Raw genomic sequence first — 16,973 nt, forward strand, 5'->3', positions numbered from 1 at the left:
CCGAAAAGCAGACATACTGGGGCATAAGAGCAACTGATGGACAAGTACAATGCACACAAAAACAAATGGCTAGGCATTTTGATGGCCAGTATTCAGAGGGAACGCTTTCAATGCACAGTATCTAATGGAACTGTACCTGGTGAGCAATGAACCCATGCTCACTAACTGGTAGGCAGGCAATATGCACTTAGAAACGGATGCCAGGTGTTTTGTAGCACAGTGACTGGCAGGCGTTATGCAAAATAGTAAGTGGTGGGCATATATTTAGCTGCACAATAACTGATGGGCAGGCATTATGTTCATAATGAGTGGCTGGGCGGCTTGTTCATAATGGTCGATGGAGCCTCCATCCATCCATTTTGGTCAAGCTGCCAGTGTTTGGGGGCACACGTGAATGTAAGAGTACATGTTATGTGGGTGCGCATGTGAGGGAGAGATGTTATGGGCGTGAAAAATACATCCCCTATCCAATGGGCCCCCAAATCAGAGGCCACTCCCCAACACAGTGAGCGGGCGTCTGGTTTGGGTGTGCTTGGTGAAGGAGTGGCGACAGGACTCACTGTGCTGATGAGCGCGCCTTTGATTTGGGGGCACCCACTTCCCTGCACTCTCAAATCAGTGGCACCCATACGCTCAACTCTGCTTTTGTGATCTAGGGGTAGGGGGTGCATTTTTTACTGGGCATCAATGTTAAAGCAAACATGATCTCATATTTGCTTTAACATGCAAACTGTCCCTCTGCGTCTCCCCATCCCCTCTCCCTATCTGCCCCTGCCCCTCTCAGTCCCTCGTCCTCTCTGTCCCTCTCTGTCCCTCTCCCTCTCTGTCACTCTCCTTCACCCTCTCCTTCTCTGTCGCTCGCTCTCTCCCTCTCTCTGTCCCTCCTCCCTTCTCCTTCTCTGTCCCACCTTCTCACCCTACCCCTCTCAATCCCCCCTCTCCCCTCAATTTCCCATTCGACATCTCTGCCCCTGCCTCTGCTCCTCCCCCTCTCGCACTCTCTCCTGTTTTGTCCCTATCCCTGTCCCCCTCTCCCTTTGTCCCTCTACCCCTCTTCTTCTCCCTCACTCCCTCTCCCCTCTCCTTGTCTCTCTCCCTCTCTTGCTCTCTGTCCCTCCTCCTCTCCCTCCTTGTACTTTGTGTCCCTTTCCCTCCCCCTCTCCTTCTGTCTCACTGCCTCTCCCTTTCTACCTTTCCCTCTCCGCTTCCCTATCCCTCTCTGTCCCTCAGCCTCTCTGTCCCTCTCCTTCTCCCTCCTCTTCTCATTCCCTCTCTCCCTCCCTCTCCCTCGCTCTCTCTCTCTCTCTCTCTCTCTCTCTCTCTCTGTCTTTCCCTCTCCCCCTTTCTGTCTCCCTCTCTCCCTCTCCCTCCCATCTGTCCCTGTCCCTCTCTGTCCCTCCTTTATTTCTCTCCCTTTTTTCACCACGTCCCTCCCCGTAACCCTCTCCCTCTGTCTCTCTCCCTCTGTCCCTCTCCCTCTGTCTCTCTCCTTCTCCCTCTGTCTCTCTCCCTCTGTCCCTTTCCCTCTGTCTCTCTCCCTTTCCCTCTCACTCAGTCTCTCCCTATGCCTTTCTCTCCCCTGTCTCTCTTCTTCTGTCTCTCACCCTATGCCTCTCTGTCCCTCTCCCTCAATGTCCCTCCCCCGCCCCCCATCCTGTCACTCCATCTCTCGTTCCTCATCTCTCTGCCTCTCCATCTCCCTCCTTCGCCCCCTCACCCTCTCCCTCTCTGTCCCTCCCCTCTCCCTCCCCCTGTCCCGCCTCCTCTCTGTCCCTCTCCCTTTCTGTCCCTCCCCCTCTCCCTCAACCTCTCTGTCCTTTTCACCACCCCCCTCTCCCTGCTGTACCCCGCCCCCTCTCTCTCTCTGCCCCTCTCCCTCTTTCCTCTTCCTCTCTGGCCCTCCCCCTCTCTCTGTTCCTCCCCCTCTCCTTCTCATTTCCGTCCGCTCTCCCTACCGCTCTCTGTGTCTCTGTCTGTCCCTCTCCCCCCTCTCCCTCTTTCTGTCCCTCTCCCTCTCTCTGTCCCTACCCTTCTCACTCTCCTTCTCTCTCCCTCTTTCCCCCTTCCCTCTCTGTCCCTGTCGGTACCCCCTCCCTCTCTGTCCCCCCTCTCCCTAGATTCTCCCCCTCTCTCCTCTCACTCTCCACCCTCTCCCTCTCTGTCCCTCCCCTTTTCCCTATCTCTCTGTCCCTGTCCCTCCCCATCTCCCTCACTATTCCGGTTCAACCCCCTTTCTGTCCCTCCTCTTCCCATCTTCCTCTTCCTCTCCCCTTCTGTCCCTCTCCCTTTACCTGCGCTTCTTTCCCCCTTTCCCTCTGTCCCTCTACTCTCTTGTTTTCCTCTCTCACTCTCCCTCTCTCATTCCCTCCCCCATTCTCCCGTCCCTCTGTCCCTCTCCCCTTCTCCCTCTCCCTGTCCTACTCTGTGCCCATCACTGTCCCTCCCCTCTCCCTCTCTCTGTCCGTCCCCCTCTCCCTCGACCTATCTGTCCCTCTCCCCCTCAATCTCCCTCTCGCTTTGTCACTCTCCCTCTTCCCCTCTGCTCCCCTGCTTGCTCTCTGTCCCTCCCACTCCCTGTCTCTCCCCTCCCCCTTTCTGTCCCTCTCCCTTTCTCTGTCCCCCTCCCCTTCTCCCCCTCTCCTTATATCCTTCTCCCTTGTGCCCTCTCCTTGTCTCTCCCTCTCCTTCTCCCTCTGTCCCTTTCCCTCTCCCTCTCTGTCTCTCTCCTTCTTCCTCCCCCTTCCTTTCCTCCCCCACTCTCCTGCTTTTCCTCTCTCCACCCTGTCTCGCCCTCTTCACCTTTCTGTCTCCGTCTTCCTCTGTCTGGCCTCCTCTCTGCCCGCCTTCTCCTTCTTCCTCTCTCCCTCTCTAACTCTCTCCCTCTCTGTCCCTCCCCCTCTCCCTCTCTGTCCCTCTCCCTCTCCTATCCCTCGGTCCCTCCCCCTCCCCCTTCTTCCTCTCCTTCTCCCACTCTGTGCCTGTCCCTCCCCTTTTCCTCTCTCTATCCCTCCCCCTGACTGTCCGCCCCCTCTCCCTCGACCTCTCTGTTCATCTCCTCCTCCCCATAACTCTCCCCCTTCTCCCTCACTCTCTGTCACTCGTCCTCTCTTCTCCTCCGCTCTTTCTCTTTCCCTCCCACTCTCTGTATCCCTCTCCTTCTCTGTCCCACCCCCTCTCCCTACCCCGCTCCCTCTCTGTCCCTATCTTCTCCCCCTCTCCCCCCTCGCTGTGTCCCTATCATTCTCCCTCTCTCTTCCCTTCCCCTTCTCCCTCTACTTCTCCCTCTCCCTCTCTCTCTCTGCCCCTTCCCCTTCGGTCCTGTACCTCCTCCGCTCTGTCCATCCCCCTCTCCCTCTCTGTCCATCCGCCTCTCCCCTTCACCCTCTCCCACTCTCCCTCTCTGTCCCTCCCCATCCCATTCTCCTTCCCTCTTCCACCCCCTCGCATTCTGTCCCTCCTCCACCCCCTCGCATTCTGTCCCTCTCCCTCTGTCCCCCTCTTCCTCTCCCACACTCCCTCTCCGTCTGTCTCTGTCTCCCTCTCCATCCCTCTCCCCCTCTGTCTCACTGCCTCTAATTCTCTCCCTATCTGTTCTGCCCCCTCTCACTCCCCTTATTTGTCTTTCCCCTCTCTGTCCTGCCCCCTTTCTCTCCCCCTCCCTACATCCCTCTCCCTCCCCTTCTCCCCCCCTCCATTCCTCTCCCTCCGACTCTGTCCCTCTCCCTCTCTCTCTTTGTGCTTCCCCTTCTACCTCTCCCTCTCCCTCACCCTCTCCCTCTCCTCTCTGCCCCTCCCCCTCTCTGTCCCTCGCCCTCTCTGTCCCTCCCCTCTTCCCCTTTCCCCCCACCTCACTGTCCCCCGCTCTCTTCATCGCGCCTAGAAAAACGTGTGTACAGGCACATTATAAATGCCATATCATATCATATCAGATATCTCCCTCGTCTCTCCCTTCCCCCTCTATGTACCTCCCCTCACCCTCGCTTCCTCTCTAAACCTCTCCTTCTCCTTCTCCCTGCCTCCTTAACTCTCTACCCTTTTCCTCCTCTCCACCTTGCCTCCATTCCTCCTCTCCCCTCCCCATCCCAATCCCTCTGTCCCTCCCCATCGCCCTCCCCGTCCCTTTGGCTCCAAGAAATGGCTGCTTCAGATATGAAGACCCCAGGCACCTATTTTAACTTACTCAGTATATAGGTCGAATGCTGAGCGTGTTCTCAACCCTCACTCTAAATGATGTACTTAGTGGTCAGCTGGCTCTGTTCCACCCACTCACCCTACCCCTCTCTATGCCTCCCCCTGTCCCTCTTCCCTCCCTCTCCCTTTCTCCTTCTCTGCCCCCATCCTCCGCCCCTACCCCTCTCGCACTGTCTCCTTTTGTGTCCCTCTACCTGTCCCCCTCTCTCTCTCTGTCCCTCTCAAACCTCAAGCGTATTCTCAAACCTCACTCTAAACGATGTACTTAGGGGCCAGCTGGGTCTTTCGCCCACTGGGCAACCTCTATCTGGGCATCGATCAGCGTTTCTCAAGTGTTTATCATGCTATGTGGGCAGGAGTCAGAAGTCCTGGTAGTTTCTTCCACAAGGTTAATACAGTGTTCCCCACTAGCCTCGAAAACCTCTCACACAGGCCACACAGCCACAGGTCAAAATGAAATTCCCCCACTAGCCTTGTTGTTGCAGCAACCCCATGACTTCAGAATGGTGCTGAAACCCTGTAGGGAGTTCTTCATAATGAAATGGGAGCGTCAAAGATGAAAGTTGGGGTCCAGTTTCTTCAAAGTGCCCCCATGGGGCTAGGTCAGGTTATCCATCTCTCATTCTAAAAGCGGAACCGTGGCTCCAATACGATGACGATAGGCATGTTGACAGAGAAAGAGATGTGTTGGAGTGGGTGAGATAGGCTGGGCGGTTCTGTAACAAGGAAATCTGGAATGTGTAGTATATCTGGCCCTTTTCTATGTACTGCTCTCTGTCCAAGGTCCCTGGATAACCTTGCACACAAATAATGGAAACAAATAGAAGAGCAGATATGCAATATTTATCTCATTTTGGTGGCTATCTTTCCGGCGATAGGGAGTTAGAGTTTAACATGCAAAAGGGGATATCCTGGAAGCAGGCAGGAACTGCCTCAACCATTAGCAGCTATTTGCACTACAAAACGGAAAAGAAGAGAAGAGGGGCTATCTCTCTTGGCAAGGTGGGGTTCACTAATATGTACATGTTTACACAATATTGTATGATTTTGTGATCAGTGTCAAACATGTAGTTTGTGTTGATTTTCAGCTAGCTCAAAAAGCTTTGGAAATGCATGTTTTCTATATATAGTCCCCTTTCTGTTGCCTGGTCATTTTCTGCCTACTTATGACCCGTGGGACATCTTTGGGTCTTAACTTGCCCTTTCCTGCCTCTTGCTTGTCCATCCCTCAGCATAATTCCTGCCTTCTCTTGACACACCTCTTGGCACACCACCCAACTTGGTCTCCAGCTTTACTGTTTCTCTTCACTGCCATTTCCCCATGTTGTGTGTACATGTTCATCTTTCTAGTATTACATATGCCCATAATGGTTTCTGTCTTTTCCCATGCCTCTTTAGAACCATTTTTGTCTTTTGTCTGCCCATGTGCTGCCTTCTCTTGACATATGGACCCTTTGAGGGTCTGCAGTATGGTCAATTTGGGGAATAGCTCTGATGTCTACACCATGACCCTGTAAAATACAGTTTTGTACTTCAGAGAGCTAGCTCTGCTGTCTGAAGTCCTACCCTCTGGAAGCAAAGCTTGTGCGGCTGTGGCCCATGTTGTACGTGTGGGGGAAGCCTGCCCTGTAAGTGAGGATTACCCTGCTGCGGCCAATGATGTGCCTGTTAAGTGGAAGTGATGTTTCCCCTGCTGTGGCACATGATGTAACTATTGTGAGGAAACCTTGTCCAGCTGTAGTCCATGTTCTTCTTTACGAGTCAAGCTTGCAGCCCTGCTGTGACCCATGCTGATCTTGTTATGAGTGAGTGAAGCTCACCTGCTGCAGACATGCTGTACCTATTCTGTGTGGATGAAGCTTGCACTGCTGCAGCACAGACTGTACCTGTTCTTTGTGAATGAAGCTTGTATTTCAGAGGCCCATGCTGTGTGTGTTCTGTGTAAGAGAAGCATGCCATGCTGTGGTTTATGCTGTACCTGTAACTATTAGCGTAACTGAAGTGCATTTTAGAACAGTAGCACAGTGTATGTTTACACATTTAGAAATTCTCATTAGGAAAGACAGTCTTATATAGCTCAGCAAGTGGTGTTACTAAGCTGTTCTGTGCAGTGGTGGCTGGTTTACTTTCTGATTGAAAGGGTGTTCATGTTTCCCAAAAATATATACGAGCGACTGAACGTGGTGACAGAGCCTGAACCAACCATGAATGTTCAGGGGTGCAGGGGTTCTCTCCTCAAGAAATTATTTTAAATAATGGGTTAAAAATGTGTATTTTATCGTACTCTTTCTGTGAAAAATTGGGTTTGCAATTGGTTTTGTAGGGTAACTCAAGAAAAAATCCAAAAAATGCAAGTCACCAACAGTGCACAGGAACATTTTCAAAAAAAATGTCATGATGCTTTTTCCCACAATATATGCCAGTGTAAAAGCATTTCCATGCTGGCTGTGGCCATACATTTCTATGCTGGCTGTACAAATACATGCCAGTATTGCCATATAGAAAAATGCTCATAATGCCAGTTTTGAGACTATAGGAAAACATCTCTATGATGGGTCTATCAATATATGCCAGCATCCCCATGTAAGAACATACTTTTTCTGCCTTTCCCAGAAAAAAGTCATGCCACAGTAATAATACATGTCCAGACTGACTACACCAAAGGAGACCCGTCTAGCCACAAAATAACACTTATCATGTTTTCTTTATCATTTATGCGAGTAAAAGTTGCAATGCCACAGTAATAGAATTTTGCCACAGACTGGCTGCACCAAGCTGTGATATGATATTTTATTTGTATCACGCTCGTACACAAGTGTTTCAGAGCGCGACAAGGCAAGGGAGGGGAACAGGGGAGAAACAAAACAACAATCTTACTGGGCCCAGTGACATTGACAACATGCAAGTGCATGGGAAAGGGAAAGCGGAAAAGTGCATGGAAGGGGGAGAGTGGAAAGTGTGGAGCAGAGGAGAGACAGATAAATAATAATAAAAACAAATAAAATAGATAATGGAGCAATAAACAGGGGTAGTGCAGCCAACAAATGGTAAGTGCTGTGATTACGGCAGCAGAACTGGGTAAGTCTGATAAGTGCATGAAAGAAGAAAATGGGTGAGTAGGGGACTGTATGGGAATAGATACAGTCCCCAGTGCAGGGTGGCCGGGAGGCAGTGCAGAAAGGGTGGCAAGGTGAGCAGGTACCTGGGCCCAGGGGGCAGAGGGTAGTCAGGTGCACAGTGCTAAGATAGAACAGATCAGCAAGGGAGAGGGGGAGCAAAGGCAGAAGCAAAGAGGAAGGTCTTGAGGAGCTTCCGGAACCATAGATGGTTCTCCTCAAGTTTCAAGGTGTCAGGGAGGCTGTTCCAGAGGGAGGCCCCCGCCGAAGACAGAGATCTACCCCCAGCTCGTTTCTTTGAAAAACGACTGACCCTGAGGGAGCTAGAGGTAGAGGAGTGAAGAGCTCGAGAGTGGAGGTATTTGCAGAGGGATAGCTGAAGGTATTTTGGACCCAGGCCCCAGAAAGCCTTGTGGACAATGCATAGGGTTTTAAATTTAATCCTTGCATCCACTGGGAGCCAATGGAGAGATTTCAGAGCTGGAGAGATTCGATCCCATGGCTTGAGGCCAAGGACAAGTCTTGCAGTCCTGATCTGGATTAGTTGCAGAGGGCGGAGAGTCGAGGCAGGTAGATTTAGAAAGAGGCTGTTACAGTAGTCCAACTTAGAGAGAATCAGAGCTTGGGAGACAGTGAGCTTCTGAGGGAAAGTGAGGAAAGGAAGAGTACCTCTAAGGATGTGCAATGAGAAGTTTGATTTTTTAGAGACATCAGAGATGTGTGGGAAAAAGGAAAGTGTGTAGTCAAAGAGGACCCCAAGGTTCTTAGCTTTGCAGATAGGGGCAGGAGGAGGGCCAAGGGAGGCTGGCCAAAGAGTGAGGGGAAAGGATGGAGTGGGTGCACCAATGAGGAGGATCCCAGTCTTGTTGGCATTTAAACAGAGATCGTTGGCGGCACACCAATTTTGAATGGCGATGAGACAGTCAGAGATGAGGGAAGGAGAGGAGGTGGATGAAGGAAGCCTGAAAATGAGTTGGGTGTCATCAGCATAGCACTGGAAATTTGAGCAAAAGATGGAAATGCAGTATGCGAGAGTTGCCAGGTATTGGTTGAAAAGCCAGGGCGAGAGGTTAGACCCCTGGGGAACAAAACAGGTAGAGAGGGAGATAGAAGATAGGAAGGACCCAAGTTGTACCTGGGAGGGTCGATCAGAGAGAAAAGAGGTCAGCCAGGCCAGAGTCTGATCAGTGATACCCAGATTGTCACGGAGACGATTGAGCAGGGTGGTATGGTTGACTGTGTCGAAAGCAGAGGAGAGATCAAGTAGGATGAGGACAGAGGGAATGTTAGAGTCAAGGTTGGACAGCAGGTCTTCACAGACATTCAGGAGAGCAGTTTCCGTGCTTCTGGCTGATCTGAAGCCAGATTGGTGGTCGTGGAGAGAGCCAACAGAGTCAGAATGAAGGTTAAGCTGAGAGATGGCAAGCTTTTCCAGGAGCTTACCGAAAAGGGAGTTTTGGAAAGTGGGCGATAGTTAGCCGGGCAAGAAGGATCAGCTGTGGGTTTCTTGAGGAGAGGATGCACAAAGGAGTGCTTCAGAGGGGTTGGGAAAGACCCAGAGGCAAAGGAGAGGTTGCAGAAATCAGCAAGGGCAAGGGTATCGATGTGGTCCTTAATGGTTTTAGAGGAACAGGGATGAACCTGTTTTGATGAGGCTTTCATGGATCGGACTTGTCTTGCGACCTCATCGGGGGAGAAGTGAGGAAAGGAGGAGAAAGAGGGAGGGTGGTTTGCTGAGGGTGGGTCAGCAAGCAGAGAAGAAGGGAGAGGAGTGGGAGAGGAGGAGAGAGTGGACAAGATGTCCTGGGTTTTCGAGACAAAGTGTGCAGCCAGGGCATTACAAAGAGCCTGAGAGGGGAGAGGAGGGGTTGCTACTGCAGCAGGGTTGGCCAGCTCCTTGCAGATTTTAAAGAGTTTGGCCGAGTTGTTAGATGCCGCAGAGACACAGGCTTGAATGTGGACTCGCTTCTTAGTGCATACAGAGAGTCGGAATTGCCTTTGGATCAAGCGGCAGGCCAGTTTGTCAGAGGATGAGCAAGAAGCCCTCCATTTCCTCTCGGCCGACCCTACACTTACGTTTAAGTGTAGCTAGGTCGGAGTCATACCAAGAATTGCACTTCACTTCGAGCTTCAACCGGATCCTCATGACAGGGGCAAGAACATCAAGAGTGGCAGAGAAAGAGGAGTAGAGCAGAGACAGTGCTGTGTCAGGGTGTGAATCAGCCTGGGGTGAAGGAGGGGGTGAGATAGGATAGGATAGGAGGAGGGCCAAGCAAGGCCAGCCAGAGAGAGAGGGGAAAGGAGGGAGAAGGTGTGCCGATGAGGAGGATCTCTGTCTTGCTGGCATTCAGACAAAGATCATTGGCGGCACACCAATCTTGAATGGCAGTTAGGCAATCAGAGATGAGAGAGGGAGAGGAGGTGGCCGAGGGCAGCCTGAAAATGAGTGTCATCAGCGTAGCACTGGACAATTGAGCATAGAATGGCAATGCAGTGGGCGAGAGTTGCCAGGTATTGGTTGAAAAGCCATGGCGAGGGGTTAGACCCCTGCGGAACACCACAGGTAGAGAGGAAGATAGAGGATAGGAAGGACCCCAGTTGGACCTGGGAGGGTCGATCAGAGAGGAAAGAGTTCAGAAAGGCCAGAGCCTGATCAGTGATACCCAGGTTCTCACGGAGACGGTTGAGCAGGATGGTATGGTTGACCGTGTTGAAGGCAGAAGAGAGATTGAGTAGGATGAGGACAGAGGGAATGTTAGAGTCAAGGTTGGAGTGCAGATCTTCATGGATGTTCGGGAGAGCAGTTTCCATTCTTCTGGCTCCTCTGGGGAGGGAGGGCGGTTAAAGGGGGTTAGCAAGCGCAGACTGAGAGGGAATAGGAGGGGTAGGGGAGGAGAGGGAGGACACAATGTCCTGGGTTTTTGAGATAAAGTGAGCGCCAAGGTCATTGCAGGGAGCTTGGGAGGTAATTGGAGGGTTAGAGACTGCAGCAGGGTTGGCAAGCTCCTTGCAGATTTTGAAAAGTTCAGCCGAGTTGTTAGATGCCGCTAGGTAGGCTAGTCGAGCCACATGATAACACTTATCATATTTGCTTTATCATTATGCCCATTAAAACGAGTCATGCCACTGTAATAGTATATGACCAGAATGGTTGCACCGAGGTAGGCAAATCTAGCCACTTAATAACACTTATCGTGCTTACTTTATAATTGATGCTCAGTAAAAAAAATGGTATACCACAGAAATAACATATGGCCAGACTGCCTGTGCCAATGTAGGCCAGTCTATTCACTTATTAAGACGAATCCTGTTTGTTTTTATCATTATACATAGTATCACATTCATCCCAAAATAATAGTATATGTCCTGACAGCACCAAATTAGGCCAGTCTAGCAACTTAATGACACTTTTCATGTTTTCATAATAATTATGCTAAGTAGAAAAATACCCCCTAACCCAAATCAGCGGCCCCAAGCCTGACACAAACTCAGGCACACACAGGTTCAAGCATAGCATTCACCTGCCCATTCATAAACAAAAACAGCATTCATCCACTCATTCACACACGCACCCAGACATCATACACATGCTCATTCATGCTCGCACCCAGACACCATACACTCACTCATTCACACACACATACATACACACATACATTCATACTTTTATTATTTTCTTACCTTCAGCTCCGGTCCAGACTCTTCATCACATCGCCTTGTAGAAGGATCTCCGGCTCCTATGCAGAATGAACAGGAACCAGGCAGCAGGGAGCACTTCATGGTTCATGCACATGTGAGGTGGAGCCAGTGCACTCCGTCCACGGTGCACCAGGGCATATAAATGTGTGGGGAGGTGCAGGAGTGACATCTACCTACATTCAGATAGGCAGTCCCAAAGTATGCATCCATAAAGGCAAGGCTGGGCATGCAATGTGCCTCCAAACTTGCATGGCCCATTGGGCATGCATGCTGGGAACCCAAACAGTCAAACGAAACCCATGTTTCTGTTTCACAGTTAAAGCAAGCCCAGGAGCACTCCCTCTACTGCAGCAAGCAGTTGAGTGAGCGTTCAGTGTTCACATTGGGTTGGCTTTGCTTGTCCAGAATGGGTGGTGGGCCAGTGTCCCAGTGCCCATTATGGATGAGCCACAGCTGGTTCTGGTATGAGTATTTCAATGTTCATATTCGCCCGCATTTGAATCCTGATGGATACAGTTTCTAGAAACTGGAGTCCGAAGAATATAGCCCCTAGCACTTAAGTTCTTATTGACATGTTATATGACTTGTTATAATTATCATGCCAAAGGACGAATTATGGCTGTTTGCCAAGATGCATGACATATGATGGGTGTCCTCCATCCTGTGACATGATTTTTCAGATGGGCAGGATTTCTCATGTTGGATTTCCTTACCTCTGGATGGTATGTGACATGTTACAAAGGATCAGAGATTATTTCTGATACGAACATCAATGTATTTCCTGCTGGGGTGAAATAACAGTTTTCTGCAACAGCATCAAAGGTTAAAGTAGTGAATAGTTTTAAGGGCGCAACATCCAAACTGTCTCTCATAGCTGTGACGTCTTATAAGATATGGTTGGACAATGTGCTACAAAATATCAAAATATTGGGTGTAAATGTTCCCGTCCATTTGTTATGTTGTTGTTGGCCTGTGGGCAAGGGACATGCCACTCTCAAATCCTGCATGTTAGACAATCATGGCAATTCTGCAGACAGCCATGTTTAGCCTCACAAAGGGGTTTCCGAGGGGCGGGGGTGGGGTGCGTGCTGTGTTGCCATGGGATCTTCCCAGGAGTGGGGGCAATAGACAGAAAGGGATGTGCCTACCTTTCATCTCTGCCATGCAGATTCACTGCATGGCAGACATGAAAGGAGGGTTCTCTGCACGCGCCCAGAGGTCCTCATTATGGACTCCCTTGCCAATGGTCTCGGTGAGCATGTGGCACATCTGTGGTCTGCGTACAAGGGGTGCAGATCGCAAGGAGAATCTATTAGAAAAAGCCTGAGTGGCAGTGCCACGCTAGAGAAGAAGCCTGAGTGGCAGTGCCATGCTATTCCCGAGGGAGTCTCCTCCCCTTGCAGGAGTCTGTTAGAGGAACTCTGGATGTGTGAGGGTGTCAGCTGGCTAGTACCGCTATAAATGGTAGTGTAGGCTCTACCTAATACTAAGGTGTCACCAAAATGCAGTTTGTGGAACAATTCAAGTTGTAGATACCAGGGAGGTGTGTATCAGAGCTAGAACAGAAAGCTTTCTTTTTTTCACTATAAATAAATAAATACTTTGCACAATGAAGAATAAATACAATGTTTTATTGTTTACAGTCACAATGTGAAAAAGGTCAATCACATGTCTAATTCTAGTACACACTTATCAATAATAGGGAACGCAACATTGTACAGCACCCATAGCTTTCCCTTGAAATAAAAAAGTGTCTCCCGACAGTAGCCTGTAGGGAACAACATGCATTAGTTAAATAAAATATCTTCACAACAACTGCCTTGCAGATTGCAGATGTAGATTGATATCTTACACACATGCATAGCCAATCGCCAATTTTGGAATCAGCAGAGGCATTGCTAGGGGGGCGAAGTGGGCTATAGCCCCTGGTATTTTGGTTGTAGCCCCGGATAAAAGCTTAGGGGTTACAACCAAAAAGGCTAGCTAGCCCCCAGTCCCAAAAGTCCCAAAATTAGCGTAGCCCCAGATCTTTTCCACACCTAGAAACACCCCTGGTAATCAGTGTGCACAAAACTGTTATCGGCTCTGTCAAATCTGCAATGAAGGCTCTTGTTCCACTATAATGCCACAACAAATGTCTCACAGCCTAGGTCATCATTACAGGCAATTATAGCATTCCAACCCCGTTTTTTCATCCATGGTTACAAACAGAAAACTAGGAAAGCAGAGTCTCAGTCGCACCCATTAACCCATTAGCTTTGTCCACAAGGAATGTCTTCTTTCCACCTAATTCCTACACTTAAAAAGCAACAGATTGGTGCTTGAGCTAGCATTTATCTCCATCTATTGATCTGGGCCGCCTCCTAAATCCAACCGCAGACCCTCTTTGCAATCCCTGGGTTGAATTTCCCTCCGATTCTGTGTCAGATGGTAAGATCACCACACATTTCTCTGCACTTTGTAATGTGATTTTGAGTTGGTTGTGGAGGAATTCATGGACTGTGGTGATAGGCATAGGTCTATGTGGAAGCACAGAGATCAACATGTGTATATGCTGTACCAAGTTGCCTAATTTATATATATATATATATATATAAAACACCAACACATATATCTATGTCTGCGTGTACTGTGTGTATACATATTTACATATAGTTTGCAGTCTTTATAAAGAAAATGTTATGAAGTTACATGTATCGAATCTTTTATAATGAACCATTTTATGAAGAGTGCACTTAGGGGTGGGGTAAAGGGTTACATCTTGTGGGGAAACAGTTGGGGTGGGTTTTTAGGGGTGGGAAATGGGGGTTTACGGGGACATCCCCCTAAAAAAGTTTAGTTTTAAGTGCATTCTTCATAAAATGTTTTGTTATAAGCACATGTAACCCTATATTTGCAGTTTCAAAACATATGCTTTGAAAACTCTGGAGGACAGACCAGCCTTGTCTCCTGCCTGCTAGATTTAAAGGCAGAGTACGAGCAGAGAAGGTAAAGGTGGGTTGCAGCCAGAAGCCTATTTCTAGTTGTAGCGGCAGTGTGAAATTGGTACTTCAGAGTTTTTCAGAAAACATTAAGACCTGTCCAAGTCGATTGTACACTCTGAAAACTTCGCATGATTCTAGCAGTAACATGAAGCGCTGCGCAAGAGACTGTCCAAATGGAGGGGCATGCCCTGAGCAAAAAGCACAAGCATCTACACATGTTGGCAAAAAGAAAGCAATCATTTCTTGAAGAAAAGATGTAAACACCGCTTAAAACTATTACAAAAATATGGTTTCTAAAAAAAGCACACCACTTCCACACTAGCAGTGTTTTCCATAGGAGGGCCCTCGCAATGGCATGACACAATTATTCTGCCTACATGCCAGAGCATCTCTGCCAGGCTGATGATGCACACGTATGTACCAGCAAACGAGTACACGAGTAAAACTGTTCTTCCCCACAAAACAGCCTCCATGACGTATTCTCGAATGCATATACTTATATAATAAACTCCATTGCTGGAATATGTGGGGAAACTGCTGGAAAGTGGGGAAACAACAGCATTCTACCGACAACGCTGTTTACAATTGATGGTGGGATTGCAACGTCACTGAAAAATGTGAATTTCGGTACATGTAAAGCACAATTTAAAATTGTGCAGGGTTTTAGATTTTTTTTTTATTGTGGACATTTTTGGAGTTTTTGACCTTCGGGAGTCCATATGTCTTTGTTTCTGATCCTGGCACTAACATGACATCCGTATCTATTGTAAGCACTGAAATAAACGGGTGTAATGTAAATGCTGGCAGGGTTCTCCCTTGGGATTCACTCGCATACAGCTGCTGCCTGACGCACAATACTTGTGTTGTAATACATATGATACTTCCACCTAGATCACGGAGGTCCAGGCAGCCAACCTAAGTATGAAAAGGGGGTGACACAGATCAAAATACAAACAGCACATTGAACAACACACGTTCCGTCGCCTTTGAACCACAGGCATGTGGCTAACGAGCATAATGTGGCAGGGGGATTAGCAAATACTGATCAATAATCTTATTTGCATCTATGTGTTCTGATCATAACATGTAATGTATAAGGCAAGCACTTGAGCCGCTCACGTTTGGCCATTATTGATTCACATGGCCCTCAGTTGGGGGTTTGGCAAGCACCAATGTAGAGTGAAGGCAGTCACTCAGCTGCAACATTTAGTCATATAAGTTCAGATGCCCGCCTCTGGCAGCCGCCCACTGAACTGTTCATTGCCTGCACTGCAACCAGGATATTGTTTATGGTTTGCTGTTCGCAAGTTATCCGTTTGCAAAGTCAGGTTTCAGTTTTTCTTTTTGAAGTCGGGCCATGTCTCCATTTCGTGCCAGGCCGCCAGAGTCAGGTCCAGCCAGCATCAAGCTCCTTCAACTCTTCTGTAACAAAATGTCCTCTAGTGAATCCGGCTCAGAGCAAAGGTAGGTTTCTTGCAGAAGTTAATTGGAATGCCAACTTAATCCTGCAAGGACATGCTGTGACAAACACAGCTGCATGTAGCTCTCTAAGGCGTTCAGAGAGCATGCTCACTGGGAAGGTCGTAAGCAGAAACAAAGCACAACACATCCAGAAGTGACTCCTACCTCTGCCTTATGGCACTTGTAAATCCCATGGAAAGACAGTTAAGAAAGCACAGCATCAAGGCTACCAGTGTTTTCCACTGTCTCCTCTCAAAGTAAGTCTGGTTGTCCTTCTTGAATCGCATTCTCTTATACGTAGCCAGTCTGGCTGTACCCATTAAAATCACTCTTGGACTTCTGTGACTGGCTGATGCCAGGCTGAAGGCTCTTGCTGACCAGGCTTTTGGCTTGATAACGGCTGTAGTATGTTTTCCGGGGCTCCTTGGGCGGACAAGAAGCACAGAGCATGGAGCCTCCAATGACGGAGAGCAAAGCCGAGACGATACCCAAATACAGAGCTTCTCCGATTTCAAACTTCATCGGGTCTGGAATGGTTGGATTGAAGAAGTCTTGCAAAATGACGTGGAGATTCCAGGCAATAGGGATGATGCCGAGCAGACCGCCAAGTATGAAGAGAACTCCTCCGAAGACTGCAATCTTGTCCTTTCCCGGAGAATCCTGGGAGAAGATGGTGCACTTCATTCCACACACAGAGATGATGCAAGCCAGGATAGATACTACGGAGGACGTTATCATCAGCGCTTGAGCGGCTTGGATGTCGGCAGGGAGGGCGAGCATGGAGTTGTAAATGTCACACTGGGTGATGCCCGTGCTCATAATAGCACATTCCATCCAAAGCCCTTTGGTGAATCCTACGGCGGTCACGATGCTGGTGCCAATGTAAGAACTGTTCTTCCAGTTGGGTAAGAGTGTGGCTATGATGGTGCCCAACATCCCCAGCATTCCTAAAATGTACCCCATGAGCTGAAGGCCAACAGACGCCATCTTGATATCCTCTGCCCCGCTACTCCGAGCTCTTCAGTGCTCTTTCAGTGCCTCCTCTTTGCTCGTGCCCTCTTGATTGACTCCAATCTTACCTCCTTCAACTGCTTAATTCCCAGAAGAAAATGTCTTTTCCGCCTTGCCTGAATATGTCCCTGTGCTTATATTCAGAGCTTTGTAATGAGGGCGAGCTTATCCAGAGGAAAAACACCCGTGCAAAGTTAAATATTGACTAGATTAGTTGCAGAGAGATCTTTGATCCCCATTATCTTTAGAAACATAAACCAAAAAAAAGAAGCTCTTTGCAAAATAGGCAAAACAACACAGACTCACAGCTTCCAGTGAATTAGGTAAAAGGGAAAAAGGAAAAGTGGAGGAGAGAAATAGCCCTTACTTGGTTCCCGCAAGAAAAACTCTCGTAGTCAACGGTCCTATGAGTATTACCTTTAGACAGAAGGAATCCTGATGCATGCTGTGGTAAGGATATTTTTAGCAAGGATCCCCGAATTCGTTTTCTCTACTTCTCATCTGATTGTCC

The 16,973-nt window shown here is 48.9% G+C and overlaps 1 protein-coding gene across 1 annotated transcript; it reads right to left on the reverse strand.

The window, feature by feature from the left end:
* Nucleotides 1-12,654: 12,654 nt before the first annotated feature.
* CLDN2 (claudin 2) lies at nt 12,655-16,575 on the reverse strand. Its single transcript, XM_069613829.1, has one exon. It carries the CDS (start codon nt 16,436-16,438, stop codon nt 15,743-15,745), a length of 696 nt encoding a protein of 231 aa, XP_069469930.1. The 5' UTR covers nt 16,439-16,575; the 3' UTR covers nt 12,655-15,742.
* Nucleotides 16,576-16,973: the final 398 nt, after the last annotated feature.

Source organism: Ambystoma mexicanum, chromosome 5p, assembly GCF_040938575.1.
Source record: "Ambystoma mexicanum isolate Mex_15411 chromosome 5p, UKY_AmexF1_1, whole genome shotgun sequence".
Taxonomy (NCBI): domain Eukaryota; kingdom Metazoa; phylum Chordata; class Amphibia; order Caudata; family Ambystomatidae; genus Ambystoma; species Ambystoma mexicanum.